General features: G+C 35.7%; 2 protein-coding genes across 5 annotated transcripts; one reads left to right on the forward strand and one right to left on the reverse strand.

Annotated features, from left to right (window-relative positions):
- Positions 1-1148: 1148 nt before the first annotated feature.
- irf3 (interferon regulatory factor 3) lies at positions 1149-10356 on the forward strand. Its single transcript, XM_038276558.1, has 11 exons — positions 1149-1460; positions 2493-2659; positions 3608-3779; positions 3889-3956; positions 4069-4126; positions 4199-4267; positions 4385-4633; positions 6218-6308; positions 7878-8167; positions 8250-8368; positions 8500-10356. The coding sequence occupies exons 2-11, from the start codon at positions 2495-2497 to the stop codon at positions 8611-8613; spliced, it is 1395 nt and encodes a 464-aa protein (XP_038132486.1). The 5' UTR covers positions 1149-1460; positions 2493-2494; the 3' UTR covers positions 8614-10356.
- LOC119777576 (synembryn-A) lies at positions 10029-24048 on the reverse strand. Of its 4 annotated transcripts, none has more exons than XM_038276536.1 (14): positions 23931-24048; positions 21606-21700; positions 21468-21515; positions 18588-18605; positions 18379-18468; positions 16254-16861; positions 16003-16138; positions 15740-15928; positions 14983-15077; positions 13432-13582; positions 13202-13297; positions 12211-12355; positions 11858-12137; positions 10029-10498 (listed from the first exon to the last, which is right to left on the reverse strand). In XM_038276536.1, the coding sequence occupies exons 2-14, from the start codon at positions 21693-21695 to the stop codon at positions 10363-10365; spliced, it is 2082 nt and encodes a 693-aa protein (XP_038132464.1). In that variant the 5' UTR covers positions 21696-21700; positions 23931-24048; the 3' UTR covers positions 10029-10362. The 4 variants fall into 4 exon arrangements, with proteins under 4 accessions (XP_038132464.1, XP_038132445.1, XP_038132437.1 ...); XM_038276517.1 differs by lacking the exon at positions 23931-24048 and adding an exon at positions 22098-22213; XM_038276509.1 differs by lacking the exon at positions 23931-24048 and adding an exon at positions 21979-22166.
- Between the last annotated feature and the right edge of the window lie 1238 nt (positions 24049-25286).

Consider the following 25286-nt stretch of genomic DNA (forward strand, 5'->3'; position numbering starts at 1 on the left):
CATTTCATTTTTATCATTTTGATGTCTGTGCATACTATGAGTTATTTTGAAAACAATCCGATTTTCCATAAAAAAGGAAAGAAAAACGTGTAAATACTGTACAGTTCTTGATGAAACTCTTTGTCCTTCTGTACATTAACTCTCCTGTATTTGAAAAACAAATAAAATCTACAAAGAACCAACGGTTTCATTTCTCTTACTTTGTGTGTTTCACTGTGTGGTGGCGCTCACCACCAGAGGATTGCAAACAGATTTATAGAAGCTTTTTTTTTTTTCGCAAGAATCGGATGAATTTTAACACACAGTTAATTTTTAAGCTTTGCATTTTGTATCTTCAAATGTTAAAAATGAAAATAAAAATGCTTAGGTTATTTAGAAAATCCTCACATCCCTTGAAATATTTCATATTTTGCCATGTTTCAACCACATATTTCGTCTTATATCAGTGGGAGTTTTTTTTATGTCTGCGAACAAACGGAATTGTCAACTTATGAGATTTTTGAAGATTTCTTCACGCAATCAGTTACTATCAAGTCACTCAACGGAGTCAACCTTTGTGTGATACAATGTCAGTAAATGATGAGTTCAGTGCTCTGTTTGTCAAAGCTTCATCTTATTTTGTGGATTTAATAAACCTATATTGAACCTTTAACAATAACCTATATGGGCCGATGGCTTCAAACCTAAATTTATCAAAATGTCTATATTTTAACTACTAAATATAGGAATATGGAATTTTTTATATATATTTTTTGTTATCCTATATGCTTTTTTTAATAACAGTGGTGTTATTACAACAAATGGTGAGGTATAGTCTCTATATAGTCTCAAGTCATGGTGAGTCTGAAAGCATGTAGTTTAGAGACATATGTCGCTCAAATTTTTGTTATTAAAATCTGAAAGAAAATATTGTCATTTTAAAGACACATTAATTGGAGTTTAGATTTTATATATATATATATATATAAACAAAGGTGCACAAAAAACATGAGACAAACTTTTGCTTTTAAAAGCACTGCATTCAAACTCAAGTTAAGAATAATATATTTAAAAAAAAAAATACATATATATATATATATATATATATATATATATATATATATATATATATAATATTAAAAAATCACTTTTAAGTCACCTTATTTTAGCACTTCTATAAGAAAGGTCCTCAGAAGTGTGTCAAATTAAGCGTCGTGAGTGTGTTTGTGCGCGTGATTTGCCCCAGTAAGCGAGACCGACGGGACGTGGTGACGTCATTTTAGGAAAACGAAACAAAACAGTCGGAGTTTCCCCAGAAGTCTGAAACTCCGAGAGTCAGAAATCATCCGAAGCCGAGGCTGAGTGGATGACAGCTGGTCACCTTCCTCTGCTGAATGCGCTCTACTAAAGTCAGTTAGACTAAAAACAAAACTAAAAACAACCGGACTTTGGCTGAACGAACCGAAACTTCATCACCAAAGGTACGAGAGGCTAATTTATTTTGATTATGTGACAAAAGAGACAGTATATAGAACCATTAAAGTAACTGAATATCATTTATAAAGTATATTTATATCACTAACTAAAGATGTGTTACATGTGGCTCATTTTATATGTATATATCTGTCTCTATAAACATATTTGTCTGCATAACAATTTATATGTAATTTGTAATTTAATCTGTAAATTGAAAGTGTAGTCTGATTTTACCCTATAGTTCTATATGCTTATTTTCTGATATCAGTGTATTTTTCTTGTCTGTTTTATTATTATTTCTCTAAACGCCTATTTTTTCAGATTTTTTTTAGGAAGTGAGAAACAGCATCTACAAATAGCCACTTTCAAAGATTTCACAAGGATTTAATCCATCTTCTAACTTAATTTAGTCAGTTACTATGTCTAGTTGGACTGTTTTCAGTGATCACCTTTTTTAAATAGTATCACTTATAGAAAAACAAATAAAAAATGACTTAAGGGAGAAGAGCAAAGTGTAACTCCATATTGTTATAACTGCTTAAATTTCCTTTTATAATTAAATCATGCAATCCACGGTGATTTAGCATTAATATACAAAGGTGTGGATCTAAAAAAAAATAATAGTTAACATTTAATATCATAATTGTTTGCTGATACTTGTGCTCATAACTTCACAATAATTAGAGTTTAATAATTACTATTAATTGTAAATAATAATTAAATTTACCTCTGTATTTAACCCATCCTCTTGGGGAGCAGTGGGCTGCCATTGTGCGGCACCCAGGGAGCAGTGTGGTGTTAAGGGCCTTGATCAGGCTGTAGGAATCGAACCGGGTACTTGCAACCTTCTCAGAATACAAGCACACAGCTCTAACTAGGCCAACACTCCCCCCCATAATACTCTGTAATATTACATAGTTCAAACAAGGAAAGTATGTCATGATACCATGAAAATATCTTGTAGAAACTTTTACTTATCAAGCTACCTGCAAGTTTAATCTGCTTCTGGAAAACATCTCTTTCTCTGCCCTTTGCAGAAATGGCCCATTCCAAACCTCTGCTGATGCCATGGCTGAGGGCCAACATTGACAGTGGGAGGTATCCAGGTGTCCAGTGGACAAACCCTGAAAAAACAGAGTTCTGCATCCCATGGAAGCACGCTCTCAGGCAGGACTCCTCCGACGCCGACGTTCTCATCTTTAAGGTCAGTATCTGCAACCATAATGATAGTTAGACCTCCTGCATCCTACTGTAAATGATATAAAGCATTAATCTTTCTAGAGTGTAATTAAATTCACCCCCAATTAATTAATAAACTGAATCCTGGTATAAATAGAAACAATCAACATAGGTCCTGTAAAGCAAGGTGGTGGCATCATTATGCTTTGGGAATTCTTTCCTTCAGTAGGGACAGGGCAGGTCAGTAAATGTATTTGTTCTTTGAAGGCCTAAGTGAATGTTCTGGAGAGCCGATAAACATTATTCCAAGCCTTGAACATTTCTCAGAGCCATGTTTTGTGGAAAGTGTATTTCTCAGCCAAAAACATACCAATACATGACCGTCCACCTACATGCGACAGGCTCGTAAGGGTAGCATTCATCAGAGGAGCAACTGAGAGGCCAACAATGGCTCTTGGGGTTGTTGAGACGACAACGGTTCAGCTTCTTGGCCCATATGCAAAATGCATGTTTCCAGCAGAAAAATAAAATTTGCTATGTTAATGTGCACAAAAGTTTTGTTGGTCAGACTGAAATGTGTTCAGATTTAAAAACAACTATTAATATATTCCCTTTATTTGGGCTGAATATCAAATAATCCATTTATTACATGTATTTGCTGCACGTCTATTTAAGAATAGAAATGATTAAACATGTACTTTTTCTCTAAAAACAACCGCACTTTTACACTTCTACCTGTTTAAAAAAAACATGGAGGTTTGTTAGTTCTGACTGTTACAAACAATGGACTTCTGCCCTGTATTTTTACATTTTACTCCCCATGAACACACCATGCTGTGGGAATTAGTTTTCGAAAGCATTATATTGGAAAACTTGAGGCAAAATATAAATACATGCCTGACAAAATGTGTAAAGGATTAATAGGTATGAATATATTAGCAGAGGAGTGTAAATGTGTTGCTTTCCCTTGCAGGCTTGGGCAGAGGTTAGTGGAAACGGCCAGGCTCAGGGAGACCCCTCCGTGTGGAAGAGAAACTTCCGCAGCGCCCTCAGGGCAAAGGGCTTCAAAATGGTTTCAGACAAAAAGAACGATGCTGCTAACCCACATAAAGTCTATCGTTGGCCTGAGGGCTCTGCAGCAGGAGGTGAGGGTGGATATCCTTCGAAATTCATTAGATTATCAGAATATATCATTATATCTGGTAATTATTGATCCTTTAACCATTGCATCGATTTTTTTTTCTCACCCAATAGCGAACTCTTCCTCTGGGTCCCAAGAGCAGGATGACTCCAGTAATTTTAACGCCTATGCAGTTCAGGAGGTATGAAATGATGAACTGAATGTTTTGCATATTTATATGTTGTTTAAATATTGGTTGAGTATTCAAAAATGACAGAGATTAAAATGCATTTATGAATTTCTGTGATTTTCAGAGTAAGGCTGTCTCATTCTTCGATGAGGTTTATCGTGAGCAGGATATTCTGTTGCCAGGTAAGAAAGGAGCTTTAAAACTGTTTGAGAAATAACTGTTGGATTTTATTCAAACATACTGATATCTGTCAGCAGATTGCTCAGCCAGCCAGGATATCCTTCAGGAGTGTCTGAGAGGACTCAGTATTGGCCCTGAAGCAGGTATTGACATCACCTCGTCTCCTCTTCTCTGCTGCAGCAGCAGCAGCAGAAAACAAATGGTTACCTGAGCTTCTTTCTCTGCAAACACTTTTCCATTTTCTCCCAACTTTTCCACAGAGGGAACCACAGGCTTTCAGCCACCTACTGAGCAACAGCAGCAGCAGAATCAGGTTTTGATTGGTGCACATCAGTTGCCTGGGCAACAGCAAGATCCAGTAATGTTTCAGGGTGCAGCCTGTGAAACTGGGTTGCCAGAGCAACCGGCACATCCAGTGGGGGGAGCAGAGGGGCCGGGCTTCGGTGATGGGCAGCAGGCAGAGCAGTTCCTGCAAACGATGTACCAAACCAGAGATGGAGATAATTTCAGTGAGTTGTGGGGCGGGGGGTGGGGTTGGGGGTTGGGTTGGGGGTTAGTGAATGGAGGCTGCTGTCAAATGGAGAATTTACTGAACATACAGGAAAATGCCAACAGAGAATATATGACATACTGACATACAAGGTTGATCAGTACTTTACAGAAATCTGTCATGAGACTGCCAGCTTTGGGTTTGAATTATTTATTCGAACTGTTAAAACCATGTTTTTTGGTTAAGATCCTTGTTTAATCTGATCATTTTAATTTATCAGTAGTAAGGTCATCTCAGTTGGTCGGTTTCTTTGGTGTTAACATATATATATTCCATACATCTTAAACTAGGGCAATGCCATTTTAACCAGTGCATTACTGCAAAAAATGTGGATCTAAATAAGTCATTTTTTTCTGAAAATAAGTGAATTTGTTCTTGAAATGTGGAGGTAAGTGAGACATTTTGCCAATGTAACGAGACAGGTTACATTTAAAATAAGCAAAAACAATTGCATTGTCTTATTTCAAGTACATATTATCTCATTAGCTTATTTTAAGACCAAAAATACCCATTCCATTGGCAAATCAATATATTTGCCTCCTCAAATGTTTTTGCAGTGCTTGGCATTTTCTGCTGTGGGGAACCAATCTGGTTTCATCCAACATCTAGTTCCCTTTACTGGAAAATGCTTTGCTTTTTAACTCTCCATCTTCTTTAGAAATGAATCTTTACTGCTGAAGAAAGGGAAGCAAACCCAAATATTATGGGTTTTCATGATGATTTTATTAATTATATCAATTCAATTCTGTTAAAAAATACTGTATTAATCCCAAAGCAAAATTTAACGTTGCAGTAACTCATATTATGGCTGATTTTGTAAAATTTAATTTGAATAAAATGCAATTCAGATGTTAAACTTTAAAAAACTTTTTGATAAAAAAAGGTTTAAACAGTTACTTTGTTGTTTCCTTAGATTCTTTTTGCTTATTTAGTTTTTCAAAATTTATTTTTCCCATTTTTGACATTTTGTAATATTAAGTATTTTTATTATTAATAAAACATTTTTTATTATTATTAATACTGTTTTTTTTTTATTAATGTATGAATTCATTTACGAATTAAAAAGCAAAAAAAAAAAAAAAAAAGTGAAAATACAGTCTTAAAAAAAACAAATAAATAGAAAAATATATATACAATTTAGAAAGATGAAATTTATTTGAAAAATCTGATATTTGAAAAAGGAATTGAAGAAAAAATAAATAAATAATGAAAAAAATTATTTCAAATAAAAAAAAGAAAATCTAGGTAAACAGCAAAGTTCACTTAAAACATGTTTTTTATGAAAACACACACACCTCTTTGATAAACATCAACATTTTAAAAACTAATAGGGATCAAACCTTAAGCCAAAACATTGTTTATAGCAATTGAGGACTGTGGGTTGAAATTGTATACCGGTATATCTTATTGAAATCTGTGAAATCCTACAAAGATGAGTTTGAAACTATCCCAGCAGAGTCTCTTTTTGATGCATTTTAATGTAAGAATTCAGGCGTTATTAATCATCTTTTTAAAGTACTTCTTCTCTTTGTGAATTCTTCAGTGACCCAGTTTAAGGTGTGCGTATACTACAGAGGAGTGAAGGTCTCTGAGCAGTTGGTTCATAATGAAAACGGACTCCGCCTAGTTTACAGGTAACAAATTAGACTAAGTGTTTGAGTTATCCAATGTTCCACCTCAAAGTAGCTGAGTAGAAACTCACTTTAAATCTTCTCTACATCTATTCAAAATGAAAGGAAATCAAGAAGAGAAGTTTCCTATGATGTAATGACTTAAATGGCGCGATTCCTCTCCATACGGATTCAAAGAAGGCTTTGTTACACTCTTAGCAGTCCGAGGTTCTAGAATTAAATTTTTTTTGGTGCAGGATAAAATATAATAGTAATGGAGAATTAAAATACAGCTATTAAACATTAAAAGCCAGTCTAAACTTCTGTCTAAATCTGCTTTGTTTTTGTTTTTTTAATTACAAATGCAAAAATTCTATCTATTGTGAAATATTTTGTGTTTTTTCTTATCGGAAAAAATAAATTAAACATGCAATATTCAAAAGAAAAAGGTTTTTGGAAATAAAATCTGAAAAATGATTTTAGTTTATTCCCAGCTGCAAACATGAGACTCTGAACATCTGTTAGATTTGGTCAAGGTTAATCACTGGCTTACAAAAGAAGAATATTTTTTAGTACATTAAAATACAATATACATTTTTTATGTTCATGCTTTTACCCTTGTCATTTAAAATATAATTTGTAGTATTTTTACATTGTTTTTGGGGGCCTGAGAGTAAAGAAATGTATTCAAAAGGCTGCAAATCACCCTCTGGGTCACACTTTGGACACCCCTGATCTAACTATTCTAATATGGTCTAAAAAGGAAGGAGAGAAAATACGTCCTCAGATCTGGAAGAATAAATCTGTCTCACAGATTTCTTTGTTTTTTCCAGGTTGTCAAACAAATGTTTCAGTTCATCAAACCAAATATAGCTTAAACAAATACAAACAGCAGTTTTCTAGTTCTGACTTTATTTATGTAGTCCCTCTACAAACCATCCTGGTCTGATGTAATTATGTAATTACCCCATAAACATAGTAACTGCTTTAGATGTTTTGATGGCTGCTTTTGTCTCATACATCCCCGTATAAGAACACCAGCCACACTTTTCACATCAAAAAATGGTTTAAGCTTACTTAATCATATGTAATTAAGCATTTAAATTCAGACTTTGAATAGGCCACTCCAGAAACATCATTTAGTTTTGTTTTTTGTCTGTTTGATTAGTTGTTTTTTTAAGGACTTTCTGCCTAGGCAAAGGAAAAAATAAAGACAAGAATTTACTAATCTTACAGATATCTTCTGAAGAAAAGTTTGCCTTTTAAAGTAAAACAAAAGAAAAGCTAGTTTAGTATTTTAGTTGAAAAGAATAAAAAACATCCACAAACATCCCGTCTAAAATGAGTGTATTGCATGGTTTTTATTTTTTTACCTTTTGTCTAAAATCTCCAGTTAAGTGGACGTCTCAAACTAAAGTTTATAGGTTTCTATTTTAAAGCAGAATATGACAACTTAGCGTTGCTTAAAATGAAAAAAGTGCCTAAATACAGTCTATTATTGATAGTATGATTGGAACTGACTCACTTTGAGTCAAGGAATCGATCGATAGCTGCTTCATACTTGTAACCCTGTCCACCTTGTCTTCACTTCAGGCCTGATCTAACCGGTACCATTGTGGATCAGGAGACTGGACTCTCTCTTGTCTCTCTGCCAAGACCTGATGGCATTCTGGATCAAACCCAAGCTGCTCTGACCCAAAGGCTTTTGAACAGTCTTGGCAACGGCCTTGACGTGGGCACGTTGGAGAGCGTGATCTACGGACAGCGGCGAGGAGATGTCAAAGCTTACTGGAGTTTATCCAAGTTTGACAACAGCAGACAGCCAAGGGAGGTTTCTAAAATGAAGCTTGAACCTCTTTACTATGTCAAGGAATTTATCCAAGGTGAGTAAAGGGAATATCTACCTTAATGTAAGGTAATCCCTGTGAATACATGATGCAGGTTTTTTTTTTCTCCTTCTTGTAGGAATAATAGATTTTATTAATGGGAAGGACTCCCCGTCGTGCTCTCTGTTCTTCTGTCTGGGGGAAAAGTGGCCTGACCCTGAGAACAGGCCCTGGGAGAAAAAACTCATAATGGTAGAGGTGAGGAAATGCTTTCAGTTAAAAGAGTTGGCTGTTGAAAAAAGAAAAATCAATCAAGGAACTCAACATAAATACGTACAGCTGTCACGATTATCTGAATGTGGCTTTTGGTTTCCTTTCTTCTCTCTCAGGTGGTTCTGACTTCAATGGATCTTCTTAAGAATATTGCTGTTGAGTTTGGCGCCTCCTCTCTACAGTCTGTAGAACTGCAGACCTCTCTTGAAGAAATGATGGATCTCTGCTGATGAGTTTCTGTTGTTTTTCTGCCCTTTATGATGTGAGAATATCTCAGTTTCTCATCTTTGGAAGCTTTTTGACATCAAACAGATCACCACATTGTCGTGCTGCGTTAGCTGGGACGTCACAAATAAATACATGTTTAACTATAAATTTGGGTTTCATTTATATTTATATTTTAATTCAAGTTATAGACTTTATTTTTTCATGCATAATGTGTAAAATTCATTATACTGTAATTTAAAATTATGATATTTGTCAAACATTTTGATGCAAAAAACCCCAAAAACATCCACCTCAGATAATTCTGTACAATTCTGGACTTGCACATAGATTGCTCAAAACACTAGTGACAAATTTGTCCTAATTATGATCTTAGTTACTACATTATATTAAAAAAATAACATAAATACATTTTTTTTTTACCAACCTACAGTAAATATATAGGTAAAGCACCTAGCTTAGATGAAGCACAACAACAATTATTATTTACTTTCCCCTTTGGTATAAATAAAGCATTTTTTTATAACAGAATTTTAATTAATGTTCTATAAAAGCATTAAACTCCAAGTACAAAGGGTTTACTGCAAAAAAAAAATAAGTTAAGTTGACTCTTGTGTACATCCAGCATTCTCTACTTGTATTTGTACTTTGGAGGATGTAATAAAATCACCGAAGTACTTTGTTTTCTTTACAGTATCTAAACTTTACCTGCAGTTCTACAAAAAATGTTAGGATTTTTTCTTGTTGGAAATTTTTCAATTAAAGCTCAAAGTATACAAAATGATAAGGTTAGATAGCTGTTTTCTTGTTGCTTTGCCTGATTGGCATGTTATCCACTTTTTTTCCAACCTAAAGAAATGAATAAAATGCCTCTGTTTACTTTAAAGGAACTACTGTTAGGGAAGCCATTAAATTTAAAGACCTGGGATTTACTTGAAAAATATTTATGGAGTGTGGTATGGGAAAATATGTTGGCCTTGTCTGAATCACTGTCTCAAAAATATATTTTTACTTTTAAAAAGATACCAACATTTTTTATATTTTTGTTTGAATACAATACAAACAATAGATATGAATTTGGTAAAAATGTTTTCTGTATGAAAATGAGGTAAAATATATAGTGAAAAGACTCCAACCACTATGGGGCAGCATATTTCTAAAGTAAGCCTTGCTGTGTGTTACATATGCATGAATACATGTATCCATAAATATTTGATTTTAAAAAAGCAGCAAGATATAAATTTATCTCACCAAGTTTAAGATAGCATCCTGTTAATTTATGATGCATCTGCTCCAAAATAATCCCATAAAACACAACTGTACCATATAATCTGCATTGCACGCTGTTGATTTCATCTCATGTTTGTAAAAACTCTAGGATGTTACATATTAAGAAATACTGGAATGATTTTCACTGGGCTGAGATAAACTGTATTTTTATTACTTAGAGAGAACAAACTTTAATCAAACACGGTTAGAATCATAATGAAATTGTTTTCTTCTCAGGAACTACCACACAAATAAGAGCCACAATTGTACATCAGACTTGTAAGAAAGCTGCTCTAAATGTGTTTTTTTAGTCTGAAATTATTCTTTTAAGCCTTTTTTGATTTCTGTGACTATCAAACATTTTCTATCCTGTTTCTTGTATGGGTCTCTAACCAGATAAACCAATTACTGTACCAACCAAATGTCAGCATTGCAATGTTTAGAAAAACCTTATCAATAAAGAAAAGGAACAAATTTAACATGTTTCAGTCCTCTTTGTCTGATTCTGCTTCGTTGTCCGGCTCGGCATTTGCTTCCTCTGCAAGGGTCGTTTCCTCCAGTCCCTTCATCGGGACAAGTTTCCCCTCTTCATCTACTCCCATTGGCTGGATGATGTTATCTCTGGAAAAAAAAACAAACGCAAAACATTAGAACAAATTAACTCTTTTCCAAAAAGTACCAGTTTTCTTCTCACTCTGAGCTTCCTAGTTGACCTGCAGGAGCTTCTATTCAACTCATCTCAGGGACCAAAAAAGTATGAAGATGCTCAGAAATGTACGGCAGGATAAGGTCATTCAAATATTCAAACATTTTAATTTTTTCTTTTGAGCACCACTTAAAACCTGGATGGCCCTTAAGTTTTTAGATTTTAATAAGAGTAAGACCAAGATCATGATTTTTAGCACATCTGAGCTAGCCTCCATTGAACCAGGTTGTCCAGCCCAGTACAGAAGGTCAGTTATCAAAAACCTTGATGTCAACGTAGATGCTGATCCTAAATTTGACAGCCAGATAAAGGAAACTGTAAAGAAATGTTTCTTTCAGTTAGGGCAGTTGACTAAAATGAAGCCCATTCTCTCTAGAGATAATTTAGAGACAATAATCCACGCCTTCATCACTACCCGGCTGGAATATTGTAATGCACTTAATCTGGGGGTTAGTTAACAAAATGTGGAACGACTTTCCAATGCAAATTAATAGGTCTACCTCTCTGACTGTTTTTAAATCGCGTCTTAAAACTCATCTTTTTGCATTAACTTTCAAACCTATGTGAGATGTTGATTTTAGCCTGTGATAAATAATTGAAAGTAATTTTTATTTTATTTTATTATGGATTTTATCGTTCTGATATCAATTTTGTTATGTCTTTTATGTTTTTTATGTTCTTATATTGTACAGCACTTTGGTCTTTCGAGAAATTTGAAAGTGCTTTATAAATAAAGATGAATTAGTTTGGATTAGGGGTCCCATATCAGCAGTGGTGGACTAACAGGCCAAAAAAAATGTTATCAAGGATTACAGAGTTTATTTGGTCTGTAAAGAAATTCAAAATAGTAAAAACAAAACAAAAAAAAGGCTGGTGCCTGTTGGTAAGTATAGTGATGGATCTGTAATGCTGTGGGCCTGGTTTTGCTCCAAACTGCCATAGAAAGCTGCATGTATGAAGGGCATGGCGTCACTAACTGTTTAAAATCTCTCTCTGCTCATAATCTCTTTCTAATGCTCTGATTATGTGTGGTCCAGGAGATTTTATTAAACATTTAAAATGATTGAATGTTCTCAGATAAAAGCTTTGAATATCTAAAAATGTTCTGTCTAAAATTATGTGGCTTCTATAAAATATATATATATATATATTTTAGGCTTTTTATACATTTTATGAGGAGTATTAATAGGTGTGGATGTTGCTGTGGATTTATTCAAAGCAATTGAACAACACTTTAAAGTTCAGATATTTTCACTGTTTATCGTTTGGCCTACTTGGACAGCTTGTTAAAGAGCATGATCAGCCTCCTGGCCTCCTCCTCCTTCTCCTCCTCCGTCATGCCCTCCATAGGGTTTGGCTGCTCCGCCTCCACCCGCCCCGTCACCATGTTGACACGGTCTTTGACCTGTCGGTACTCCTCGGTGTCTGAATCGGAGTCGCTGGAGTACTGGGCGTCAGAGGTGGAGCTCCTGGGCCCCTGACCACCCAGCAGTCCCCTGGTGGCCAGCAGACCCGCTGCGTTACCGTAGCCAGTGTATTTGACAAAACGCCGCACTGGAAACCAAAGACAGAGCTGGATTATGTTCATGATCAGCCTCTTTTGATTCAAATAAAGGAGGAAGTTTACCATTTTCCTTGCAGAGGACAAAGAGGAGGTCAGCAGCGCAGTGTTTTACATCTGTGTCCAAATGAGTCATGAGTCGGACCAGGCGACTCTTCACTGTGTCCCCTTCCTCTGGTCTATGTGATACATCTCTCAGAGGAGGAAGGATCTAATAACAGGTTAAAAAAAAACACAAAAAAAAAACTTACAGATAAAGTTGAGGATTTTCTCACAAAAAGGAAAAAAAAGGAGACATATTATGAAAAAAGACAAAGTATGAGACAGGATTATAAAGCAAGGTGGTTGGGCAGATGGTAGAAGACGTATACAACTTTTATTGTCGTTATGGATACACATTGTGTATACAAAACGAAATTTCGTTAGAAGAAGTCTGGATTATGAAATACCTCGTTTTAGGTAGATTAAGCATACTCAAGTTTTTCCAATAGATGTTTTTTAGAAATAGAACTTGTCCACCATTATCCCTTAGTTCAGGCATGTCCAAAGTCGGTCCTCCTCGATATAGACTTTCCTGCAGGTTTTAGAAGTTACCTTACATTAACACAGCTGATTCTGATTATTGCAGTTCATCAAAGGCCTGTTAGTCAGCTATCAATAAAAATCACTAGAAGACCAACTTTGGGCATGCCTGCCTTAATTAAACTCTCTCTAGGAAATGTCCCCAGTTGTTGCTGCTGGACCTTCTGTGAGGTAATCTCCTGAGCTAACTACAATCTTCTTCAGGCAGGGCAAAAAGTGATTTCTTTTATTTTTCATGAACTTTTTCAATAATTTAATTCACAGTAAAACAGAAATGATGCAAATCAGGAACATAAAAACTGAAGCAGGAAGTTAATAATAATGTTCCTGCCAGGCTCAAACCTTTTGGCCTCTGCTGCAGAGACAAAGCAGCTTGTTATCAGATTAAAGATGTTTGTTACATATTCTTTCAACTGTGACGGGGAAAATAAATTAATAAACACGATAACATGAGATCAGTTTAGGGTAACATTACATGTTTCCTGATGTACAGGCGAGTTTCTCTGTGGGCCCTGCAGCTCTCTGACAGGAGACTGAGGATTGGTGTCAGCTTCTCTTTGACTCTTTCCCCCTGAGAAGCACATTTAGCAAAAAATGTATTAAGGATTACTGGATAATCTTATATACTTTTTAATGCACTTTCCTAAGGAAACTTTCATAAACAAGTTTTAGAGAATTGTTCCATGCAAATGCTTTCTCCCTCACCGCCTCCAGGCGCCGCTCCATGAACATCAGCAGTGTGTGGACACAGTCCATGTTGACTCCCAGACTTTGCTTGGATTTTGGCCCCAGAGGCACCGTGAGCAGCACATTAAGACACCGGAGCGGGAGCGCTGTCAGCAGGTTCACTGTGTGACTGCAGCATCATACAGAGTTAGTTTTTGCCGCACAGGACAAAAAAAAAAACCTTAACTAAATCAATAAAAACTCATTAAGTATATAGAATAATTAATGAACATTTAAGATAAATTCTGTTGGTCTTTGAATCTGTTCTCTATTCATTGTAGGGCTGAAACAATCAATCGGATTAATCATGATTAATAGATTGTTGAAATAATTGTCAACTAATTTAGTAATCGATTATTCATTAACTGGAGTATAGAGACTCTAAAACATGTCTTTAGCTGACAGAGCTACCCAATTAGGGCAGGAATTATATCAAAATTGTAAAGAATATAAAAACATTTTGCATGTAGGATAAAAAAAATGTTTTCGTCTGTCAATATGCTCTATTGTGAACTCCTTAAGTGGAAAACTTTCAGTTTCACCTAGTTTAATTTCATAAAAAACCTTCTTTAAGGAACCTTTTGCTATCCGGTTATTAGTCGATTAAACAATTTTCAAAATAACTTAGTTGCAGCCCTGATTCATTGAGGGGAAAGAAAATGAGATTCTATTCAGAAGCTTAAAGTAATTTAACTGAGAATAGGATTCAGTTGTCAAAGCCTGATTTCAAACGTCTTCATACCTTAGGAACTTTGGCAAATATGTACTTTATTGGTATTTCAATGTGACAACAAACACAAAGTGGTGGATAATTGTGAAGTGGAAAAAAAGCTGATAATTTTCTTTTGAGAGATCTTAAAAAGAGGAAAGCTAAACATGTGGCAAGCACCATCAAACAACAATTTACTGTAATTACAGCTGCAGTTCATTGGAATTAGGTCTGAACTTTGACTAGGCCATTCTGACATTTAAACCTGCTTTGCACTAAACCATTTCGTCCCCATGCGTCACCATGGGGATGCTGTGTAGCGTTTTGCATGTAGCTAAAACAGTTCCACCTTGTTCTGATGTAACCAGAATACATTCTTGATTGATTTTTGATCCAATGCTGTTTTACCAATTAAGGAGACATATGGAGGTCACTGATTTAGAATTAGAGAATTTTTGTTTTTTAATGACTTTGAAAAGCAGGTATTAGTTCTGTTTTTCTTCTTTCAATAAGAAAGATTAAATATAAAATATTTTAAGTATTGAGTTCTACTGCAAAGCTCACATGAATCTTACATGAATCCGGCACATGTTGGTATATCAGTGGGTAAAGTCATCTCTGACCATTTTATATTTAGAAATATAACCATATGTAATGAATTTATTAAATAATCAATGTTCTTTTGTATCCCTGTTAATTACTAATGGATAGAAAATACATTTGTCAGAATAAACCTTGTTTATAACTGTACTTTGCACATATAAAAACATCTATCATACTTTATTCATTTAAGGGATGATTAAGACATAATTCCGCCTCACCCCTGTAACTCATCAGTGTCCTCAGGCAGCGTGCACTTCCTCATCAGGCAGAGACGCAGGATGGCCACCAGGTGTCGGTAAAGAGCTGCGTCGTCCTGTGCAATCAGAGTACAGAGTCTTTCTCAGGACACAAATAAGGATTTGGTGAAGCCAAAAATTAGTTTCTATTGGTAACTTTTTTTTACTTCTCTAGTCTACTTTATTTTGGAGGAAGAAGAAGCAGGTGATCCTAGATACTAGATCATAAGCTTTTAAAAAAAAAAAAAAAAAAAAAAACTGAAGTGATTTCTGAAAGTCTAAGATGAATAAGGTAATCTCAGCCAACCACGGTCCTCCTCACAAACTGCTACAGAACAAACTTGAACACCTTTGAAAGAGGAATTTGTCTACAAAGTTTATGAGATCCCATCTCATAATTATAGGATAGTATCTCTTAATTGTAAGATAGGATCTTATAATAATGAAAAGATCTCTAAGAAGTCATAGTTACAAGGTTTTTTTTTCTTTTCAGGAGAGTGGTGGAAGCAGGCTTCCATAAAAGTTAAATAAAACAGAAAAAAACCTGAAACTACAGATGGCCTTACTTCAAATATTGGTTTTCTTATCTTATGTGACGTCACCAGAAGCATATTTCCACTGTAGCTTAGAGGGATTATTCCATTAAATAATGATTTACAGCAAAAACAGAAAATCCTACCCTGGCACGACCTGATGAGAAAATATATCTAGTTTTATTGATCTGACATAAAAGTCTGACCTCACTTGGCTCCTGCTTGTGCGAGCTGTATGTGATGTTGAAGAGGATCTTGAGGATCTCAATGATGCGCTGCGAGGCTTCCAGGGAGATAGGTGCTGCTTCGGGCTCCAGCACACACTCGTACGGCTCCTTCCACTGGACCTCTAAGCAGCTCTCCAGGGCCGCTGTGAGAATGGGGACCCCGCCCTCCTGGAGGAAGAAAAACACCCAGTTAAAGAACTCTAGATCAGATTTTTCCTAAACATCTTATGAAGTAGTTGTACCTGTTTAAGCTGAGCGCTGAGTTCAGGTCTGAGCGCCGTGATGAGAAAAATGAGGCGTAGCTCGTAGAACTGAATGCTGGAGGGAGACGACCAGTTTACACTGGAGGATATGCACTCAATGAGGCCGTTCATGAGCCTAAAGATAGTAAGAGGTAAAAGGTTGGATTACTGGAAATGTGGTTATGCGGTAGTTGTGAATGTTCAGAAAGTTCTTGAATGGTTTCCTCTTGTGGAGTTTGTGTTGGACCAACCTGAGAGCGCTGAACCTCTCCTGAGCCCAGGTGCTGTTGTACACCACATTACACAGAACCTTCATTGCTTCTTTTCTCAGCACCTCTTCTCCCTGCTCCCCCTCCTCCTCCTCCACGCCCCCCTCCATCTTGCTCTCTCTTCGGTCTTTCCTCCCTCTCTCCAGGACCTTCTGATGGCCGCTCCCTCTGTGCATCTCATTGATGCTGGTCCTGTGGCTGCCCAACCAGCTGTCGCTGTCCTGATCACCACCATAGGCGTCGCTGTTGGCGCTCTTGGAGTCCTCATCCGCGTCAGGGAATTCCTCATTCTGGTCCATGGCCTCCCCCTCGCCCCCATCCTCATCAATGCGCCCCTGCAGCATTTTGGCCTCTGCAAGGGAAGCTATGATGTTGTCGTAGAAATCAGAGTCGGGGTCGTTGGCTTCCTCACTGGCATCGTTCGCAGTTAGGCCAGCCAGTTTGGCCAATGTTAGCAGAGCGCCGTCGGTCACTAAATGGCCCAAGATCTGTTTGTCCCTGCTCAGGATCCTTAGCGAGTGCAGAGAAACTCTCAGCAGACTGGATTTAACTCCTGTCCTCATTAACCTCACAATGATGACAGCCAGATTCTGAGAAGGGGAAGAGAAAAAAGATCCATCCACTTTAGTTCTGAAAATCCTATGTGGTATAATGATTGTACCTCTAACAAGCCCTTCAGAATAAAGGTAATGACAGGATTCCTTTACTTTCAGTTTGTCCATCAAACAACAGCTTAGCTAGAAGAGGACCGGAGTGTATCTTGCAGCCCTGCGCAGGGATGCTACGGAAGATAAACAAAATCTCCAAAGCTCAGAAGAGAGCACTGCTGTATTTCAATAGGGTCTGGCATAGAAAAGCTCCTCATGCCCAGTGTCAGTCACAGTGGAGGAACTGTGATGCTGTGTGCCTATTGCTGTTCCAATGCTCTTGTTAGGTAGCTAGACATCATTAACTTTCAGAAAAATCACGATATCTACAGAGTAATTCATTGGCCTTCTCCAGTAAACTGGAATTAAAATTGGTCTTAATTCACCAGACACATAATCAATCTGTTGCCCTTTCTGGCCTAAGAATCAGTGGTAATTCTTGGATGAATGTTGACCTAGTGGAGTCCCTCCTTTTATATTCCCACCCCAATTACCCCAAATGAACACTATTTGGGAAAAGCAACAACTAATTAAACTTATCATAAGCTTATCAAACTAAAACAATGTTGATTTGTTTGATATGTCTTGTATTGAGATAAAACTTTATGGCTGAGTACATCTGTAAGTATTCTGGATTTGAAACTTTTTATAAGCAAATTTCGCCTGTATTTATGAAGAAAACAGCCAAATTGCTCTTTGATTCCAGGCTCACTGTTGTTAGTCAGCCATGCTGCACAGGGTACGGACATGCATCAAAAAATTTGAAAATGTTGTGAGCTTTGAACTGAGATGGAGTGTTAATTTGCTGCGCAGGCCATGCCATCTGAGGTAGTGCGCCGTACTCACTATATCAAAAACCACCACCCCCACCCAGTCCTGAAACCTACAGGAACCCTTCAGCTGAGCTGAACAGAAGAGAAGGATTCAGCAAAATGACTTAGACAACTTTAATGATCGTTTTTTGTATACACAGTGTATACAAAACGAAATTTCATTTTGTATAGCTTTAAGATAGAGAATATGTAGCAGCTTAGCAGTGAATGAACATGTCCATTTCATAAGGTGCAGCAGAATGTTAACAATGTGGGAAAAAAAAAAACATAGTGCAAGATGTATTGATGTGGAAGTTTACAGTAGTGCAAAAACAAATATTTATTGTGCAAAAATGCGGTAGAAAAAAAGTTAGATGGTTTAGAGAGATTTTCCAAAGAGAAAAGGACAAAATACCTTTTCTCTATGGCCTAAACATCTTTTGTCCTTCCCTTATTATCCGACAAAACAATACTGCAACGAAAATTTAATGACAACTGAACCTTAGTTTGATAACAGGGCTAGAAGCTAAAAAAGACTTTACAATTTACTTATTCATTTTGGAATATACAGCAAATGTTGTTATCATTACTGTTATGTTATTTTTATTTATTTGGAGTGCTATTATTACAGAACGGCAGTATGATTACCTGTCTTTGGAGGAGTCCAAGATCTTCCTGCTCAAAGTCATCGTTGTCCGATTCGGAATCTGCATAGTCCCTCACTTTATTCTTCCTGAACTGATGAAACAATGCAAAGACTATATAAACACATTTTTTTCACTATACTATAGTTTATCATTGTGTTTTGTCCCCATTAAAGGACTGGACTTCAGTATCTAAGCTTGGCAGTACTTTACCTCTTCTAGTTTTCTTTGCTGTGGGAATCAAATAATCAATTCATGATTCAGGCAGGTTTGCAACAGAGGAAAGCAAAAGAAAAACATGTAAAAAAAGTAAAGTTATTTTATGAAGACTAGGTGTTTTGTTCACATCAAAGTTAGTTTTCAGAAATCAGAAGCTGAAAACATGCACTTTAAAGCAGTGGCAAAATTAAAAGCATACGTTTGTAACAGCTGTGTTTATTAGCTGGTGCTGTGTTACAGGGAAGGACGAGAACAGAAATAAGGAGCCAAAACTGAATGTCTGCTTCTAGGTTAAATGCAAAAGGTTGAGTCAGTGGTGCAACACAGATTGCTGGTCCAGGATCAGAGACAAAACTCATGAGTCATTGCTTTTTAAAAAGGCAGTTTTACTTTGTATTTTCCCATTTATTGATGTTTTTGTCCTGCTCTGGGTCAAATTTTCACTTTGCTACTTTTTACTCTGGTTTTGCACACGCAACTTGCCCTTTCATTCCCAGCCATTTCATACACTCCATGTCCCTACCTGTCAACCAACCATTTTCTACCCAAAAAAGTAACTAGAGTGTATATTTTTAACCCTATTTTTAATTTAAAATTTCTTTAAAAACTGTTGATATAATTGTTCATAAAATGCTTGAATTTCACAATTAATCCCATTAGATTAAACCAAGATTGCTATTACAAAAATTGGGATGTGGAGTAAAAGGTTCATCAAAGATAATCCAACAATCTACTAATCTCACAAATCTATATCTAATTCCAATATAACACAGTATTCTTTATCAACATGTGGATAAAGAATTACTTTTTTTTTTTAATAAAATATATTAATAATTAATAATTTTTACAGTTAATTACTGTAGTTTCAATGACCCCATGTCTGTAAGATGTCTGGGAATAAAGGGTATTTTACATGGGCTAAATCTAAAGAGGGACATTTTTTTTTTTTTTTTTTTTTTTTACGAGGATTCAAAAATAACAGAACAGTTTCAGAAACATGTCCTCATTTTCTAATTCTGTTAAAAACTGAGCTGGATGGACTCAGCAACACTTCTAGACTCATTGTCTATGACCAGGTTAGAGCTTTGTTATGCAAAGATGTAGTCATATATGAACCCCCCCCCGATAACGACTACATAAAGGCCATTAAAGGTTAACTGAGATAAATATTAAGGGGTCTGAATCATCAAAATTCCTTTGCAAAGATGAACAAAAAGGTCTGGGATATAGGTGCTAACATCAGCACCAACCAATGTTCATCATTTTTTAAAATATCAGTTTGAGTAAATCTGAGACCATTTAAAAAACTGTTTATTTCCATGTTGTTGCCATGTTGTGTTAAACTGAAGCAGAGAAAAAAGATTGCTGGTGTGTTTATATTTATAGTGAATATTAGTAAATATTGGTCATAGGCCATAATAGCAATATTAATATCAGATATCAATATCTGCTGAAGTCTTTCATCCCCAGTCCTACTTAAATCAGGCCTGTTATAAGTGCACATAGACAGAGTGTCTCTGTATCCAACATCCTGGAGGTGAATTAGTGTTTATGCCAAAAGCAGCCTATTCAGAACAAATAAAATTTTCCAGGGAGTTGGATATTTTAACGAGACACCATGAAGTTGAACATTGCTTCCATTTGAGCAGCGTTCCCTCTGAATTCCATGGAAGAAAAAAGCTGGTCGAACCAGCCCACCTGTTTAAACACTGATGATATTTACAGGAAGGGTCAGAGCAGACTACTACAAGTTATTGTGGTTTAAAACATGTTTTAAATCATCAGTGCAATCTGTTTTCAACTGGCTTTTACACAGGGGTTTCATTGAAACCCCTGTTTTGTTTTTTGTTATTACTTTATATTTTAAAGCATATTAAAAAATGATATTCTTCTTGAAAATTAATTGAATTAACTGGTATAGTAACAACCAAAACCATTATTTTTTCTAATTTCTGAGCATCCTTTTGCATGTTTCCATTGTTATTCTAATTATTTTTAATTCTAAGCAATCTTTGTCTAATCTTTTACTCTTTTCTCAGATTCTCTGCCAGGTTCAGGTCGAGGCTCTCATTGGATTTCTATAAGTCATTAACATTATCTCTGGTGAGAAGAAACACATTAGTAGAGTTAAAGGTTACTTTGAAAAGGAAAATATCAGAGATTCAAAGATCCTGTTGCAACATATTGCCATCTGTTATGGTTCTGATTCCCGATTGGACCAAGAAATTATAAAAATGTAAATAATTTATTTGATTCAGATTTATAGGGGTGAAGATGTGCAGATGACAGAAAACGACTTTGAATATACTTTTTTTGTTGAACTGTTTAAAATGAAAAAAAGCCAGTTAAACAGTGATGCAGGGAAAAAGCAGAAAGATTGCTGCTTTAAGCAACTGTTGAAGGGCCATTATTGGTGTTTCTGAGGATGCTGTCTTAATATAAGATGTGATAAAACATGATTAACTACAAACAGTATTCCCAAAAACCTGTAAAAGTATAGGCCAAGCCCAGGCCCGGCTGGTAATGAGGCTGCACTGAACTAGACTGGGATCTCAATGCAAAGAAAAGTATCTGATAAAAAATATTTGGATAGATTCATTTCAAATAAGCTAAAATATGCTTCCTGAAATACCTAAAAACACACATTTTTAATCTAGCAGTTTCTTGTAATTGTTTTGCAGCTGGGCTGTCTGAACTCAATCACTCTGAGCAGGCAGAGACAGAGGATCAGGGAGGACTGATGCAGCAGAATTACTAATCACAGCCAGACTGCCTAGTGGGGGTGGGGAGGACAGGAGATGAAGGCATGAAGGTGCACAGGGCTCAGCAGAAGGACGTGGGTCTAAACTTTCTCCGGACACAGCAGGGACTCACCCTCCTCCTCTCACTCTCGTCTGCATCAAAGAAGAAGCACTGGCCGTACTGCAGACGAACAGACTCAAATCAGAATAAAAGATGATCTGATGTCACCCCGGTATGAGGAATCCATGACTTTCCCTCTGTCTGTATTACCTCTTTGTTAAACTTCTGCAGCTGCATCTGAACACCATTTTCATCTCCTTGCTTGATGCATTGGATAATCCCCTCGATATCCACGTCCATGCTTCCTGCGGACACAAGCAAACCAAGGCAATAACTAAATTAAACTTACACAACAGTAATGAGGATGAGAACAGAACAGTGAGCAACATGAAGGCCATAGGTCAACCAAAATCACGACATAAAAGGCAAGAAATTTTTAGAGTTCCTGATATGAATAACAGAAATTTACTTTTTTAGGCAAAGTTTTTCATCTGTTCCTCATCATTTTGTGCAGATTTCAAAGATGCAAATAAACGCATAGCATTCCTATAATTTCCCAGATTAAAACAATGTGCAAACCTACCGTCAGCAACTTCCAGGTGAGAAAGATTACCTTCAATCTCAGAGCTCAAAGTGATTGCAGATCCTTTAGCCTTCCTTTGACAGGCTGTTACTTGTCTCAATCCACGAATGTTTCCTTACCTTTGCTTCAATTCAACTGCTCTCCAGTCACTGTGATGCGGCCAGCCTGTCTGTCTGTCTGTTTCTCTCTCTCTTTAATCCAAGGCAATCCAAGGGAGATGTAGGAGCCATTGAGTGTTTATGGTTATAATCCACTAATGGATTCTAAGCTTATATCTCCCTGTATTGACCTTTCAACCTGCCTGAGGTTTCCAATCCCTGTTTTGTTCAGCTATAACGGAAAGTTTACTTCTATCGCTCAGCAGAGACTAAAACACCCATAAAACTCAGCCTTTCTTCAGTTAAACTTTGCATATTTTTGTGACCAGGCTGGATTTATTTTTGGTGGGGAGAACTGCTAAGTAATCTCAGATACTGTCAGTATTTTTGCCTATTCTCAATAAAGTATCATTTAAACAAAATTGAGAATGAAATATAGCAATTGAATGTAACTCCAACTATGTTTATTTGTGCTTCCACAAGATGGCAGTGCTTTCACTTTTGATCAGCTTATTTTGACATAGATCTAAAGCAGTGTTTTTCAATCCTGGTCCTCAAGGCACCCTGCTCTGCATGTTTTGGATGTTTCTGAGGTTCAGCAAACTTGATTCAGATGATTGCAGTTCAGCAAAGCCTGATAATCTGCTATCAATTGATAACAGGTGTGTGAAAACTGGGAAACATCTAAAACATGCAGGGCAGGGTGCCTTGAGGACCAGGATTGAAAAACACTGATCTAAAGAGCTAAAAAAAAATATTTACCTCTTGTTTTTTTGTCACCCATGAATCTTTAGGATCTTTATTCAAATGTTTATATCAAAGATAAGTTGAGTAAATAGAAAACAAAATAGTTTAAAAAAACTGAAACTGAAATATGAACTGTAATTGAGGGGAAACAAACCACAAGTTTTCATAACTAATTAAATCCCTTTATAGGGCAAGTTACCATTTTTGATCATTTGCTTACCCCTTACAAAAAGAGCTGCCCCCTCCATAAGACAGGTCTATACGCACAAAATATATATCCAGCCATCGAGCAAAGATACTGTTATGTGGCTGTATATGTTATTTTGGCATTTAACCAATTAGATGAGCCCTTGACTGAAATATTTGTGACTGTAAATTGAGCTGAAAAAAAGTTAAGAAAAAAAAGGTAAAAAGCTAAAGGAAAAGTTAAAAAGTTAATAAGCCAAGTAAAAGTAATTAAGTGTGTCTATATCAGAAATAATGGTCTACGGTTAAGTTGTACCAAAAAAAAAAGTTTTTCTTTCTTGAGGGTTTTTCATGAACTTTTTATAGAAGCACTTTTGTCACTTTTCTTAATATATTCGGGTAGGTGGCCATTTCTTGTTATTACATTGACCTTAAATTTTGCCATCAAAATACATATTTTATGAATATTACAAAAGTAATTATTTCTTGTCCTGTCCTCTAGTATTTCACTGAGTGTCCTACAAGGGATAAAACATATTAAATTTGTAGAAATATACCCTTCGCTTTCATGTTTATTATTTTTTTAAGCCTTGCAAAGTGAACAAAGTTGTTTTTCCCCCCCTCAGGAGTCGTTTAAAGTCAACTAAAGCAGTGTCTGAAAATGGTATTGTGTTGAGTTTTTCTTGCTTATATACACAATTATATGAATATAATAGTCCTTTTTTGAAGCATGCACATAAAATCACCCAAAGTATGAAACAATCAATACAACTGCTAGAAATAGTGAAAAACTAAAACTAAGAATTATAAAAATAGGAGTACGAAGTAAAAATAATCAAACCTTCTAAAAACTATAAAATCTATTTAATTGGAGAAAGAAAAAATAAAAATTAAATAAATAAAATAAAATAAAAAACAAACCTGTATTGTCCCTTATTGTGAAGGGGTTAATGTGAGATACAGATGGGGGAAAATCTATAAAAAGAGAGGACTTTGCTTTTGCCCTTCTTCCTGCTTGGCCACACTTGAGGACAGCTGATCCAATGCTTTGTTTTGCTCCAGTTGTACAATTGGTGGGGAATTTAATACTAAGAGAGGTAGATTAGGGCAAAATAGCAAAGTTATCAGATTTCATTCACACCTGCATGTTGTTGATTGTTAGAAAGAGGGACTGGATTCTAGTTAAGCAAGTCCTTTTTTTTTTTTACAATTTAATAAAAGGGCCAACCTTTGTTTTTTTCCCCACACACTGTTTACCACATAAATAAAGAGAGAAATTAGGATTTAGCCTGTTTTAATTATTATAATTTTTTAAATTTAAGATGAGTTTGTTTGTTGAAATGCAACACCTTTTAATTATTTTATGCAGGTTCTAGGACCTATATCTGTTGTTATGTGTATTTATTTACAAACTTGTACAGAGAAAAAGCAGTTTCAATTTGCTATTTGGTTTTAATATCCATGGAGTCATTGTCTGACAAGCCTTACATTTTTTTTCTGACATTCATAAAATTTTAAATCTATTACAGAATGGTCTCTGTCTTCACTTTATTCTGATTAGAATATTAAACTGGTCATATAAGGACATTTAAGAACAGATAATAACACAAATAACAATCACTTACATTTATTTGTTGATTTGCAAACTAATAAAAAAAAAAAAAGATTTTCTAAGGCTTTGACACTCGCTTTGAAAACCATACCTGTGAGAACCACTTAACCCAAATGGATAAACATGGAACAATAAAGAAACTTTTTAGGAGAGGCAATGCCTCCAAAGCAGAACTCCACGATACATCCAGGCGGTCAAAAAGGAATCCAGGAAAACATCTAAACCTCAGTAGACCTTCATAATGAAAAATAAAATAAATAAATACAAATAAAATAAATACAAAAAAAAATTCCCCCCAAGAAGGGGGTCAGAGGTGATTATGTATGAAGCCATGGTTTGGTTTCCCCCCATTTAACATATTTCACTCCTTTAGAAACTGTTTTTGGTAAAAAAAAAAAAAAAAAACAAAAAAAAAAAAAACTTTTCTTTTTATTCCCCTTAAGTCTGGAAACAGCTTGAACATCAACTACATTTACAGGAACTAATTTAACTGAATCTGTTTAGGTGAACAAAATAGTCAAACATAAATGTAGCTTTATGAGTAAAAGATTCAATAGTATTTTTGTACTTAATATTGTAGTTTTGCAAATGAGTTCCTTTTTATGGGTTTATTTTACTGCTGTTTTGATTATCATCAATCATTTTGGCAAGTATACCCGTATAAT

The sequence above is a fragment of the Cyprinodon tularosa genome, unplaced genomic scaffold, assembly GCF_016077235.1.
Source record: "Cyprinodon tularosa strain WSP-4 unplaced genomic scaffold, ASM1607723v1 ctg1005, whole genome shotgun sequence".
Taxonomy (NCBI): domain Eukaryota; kingdom Metazoa; phylum Chordata; class Actinopteri; order Cyprinodontiformes; family Cyprinodontidae; genus Cyprinodon; species Cyprinodon tularosa.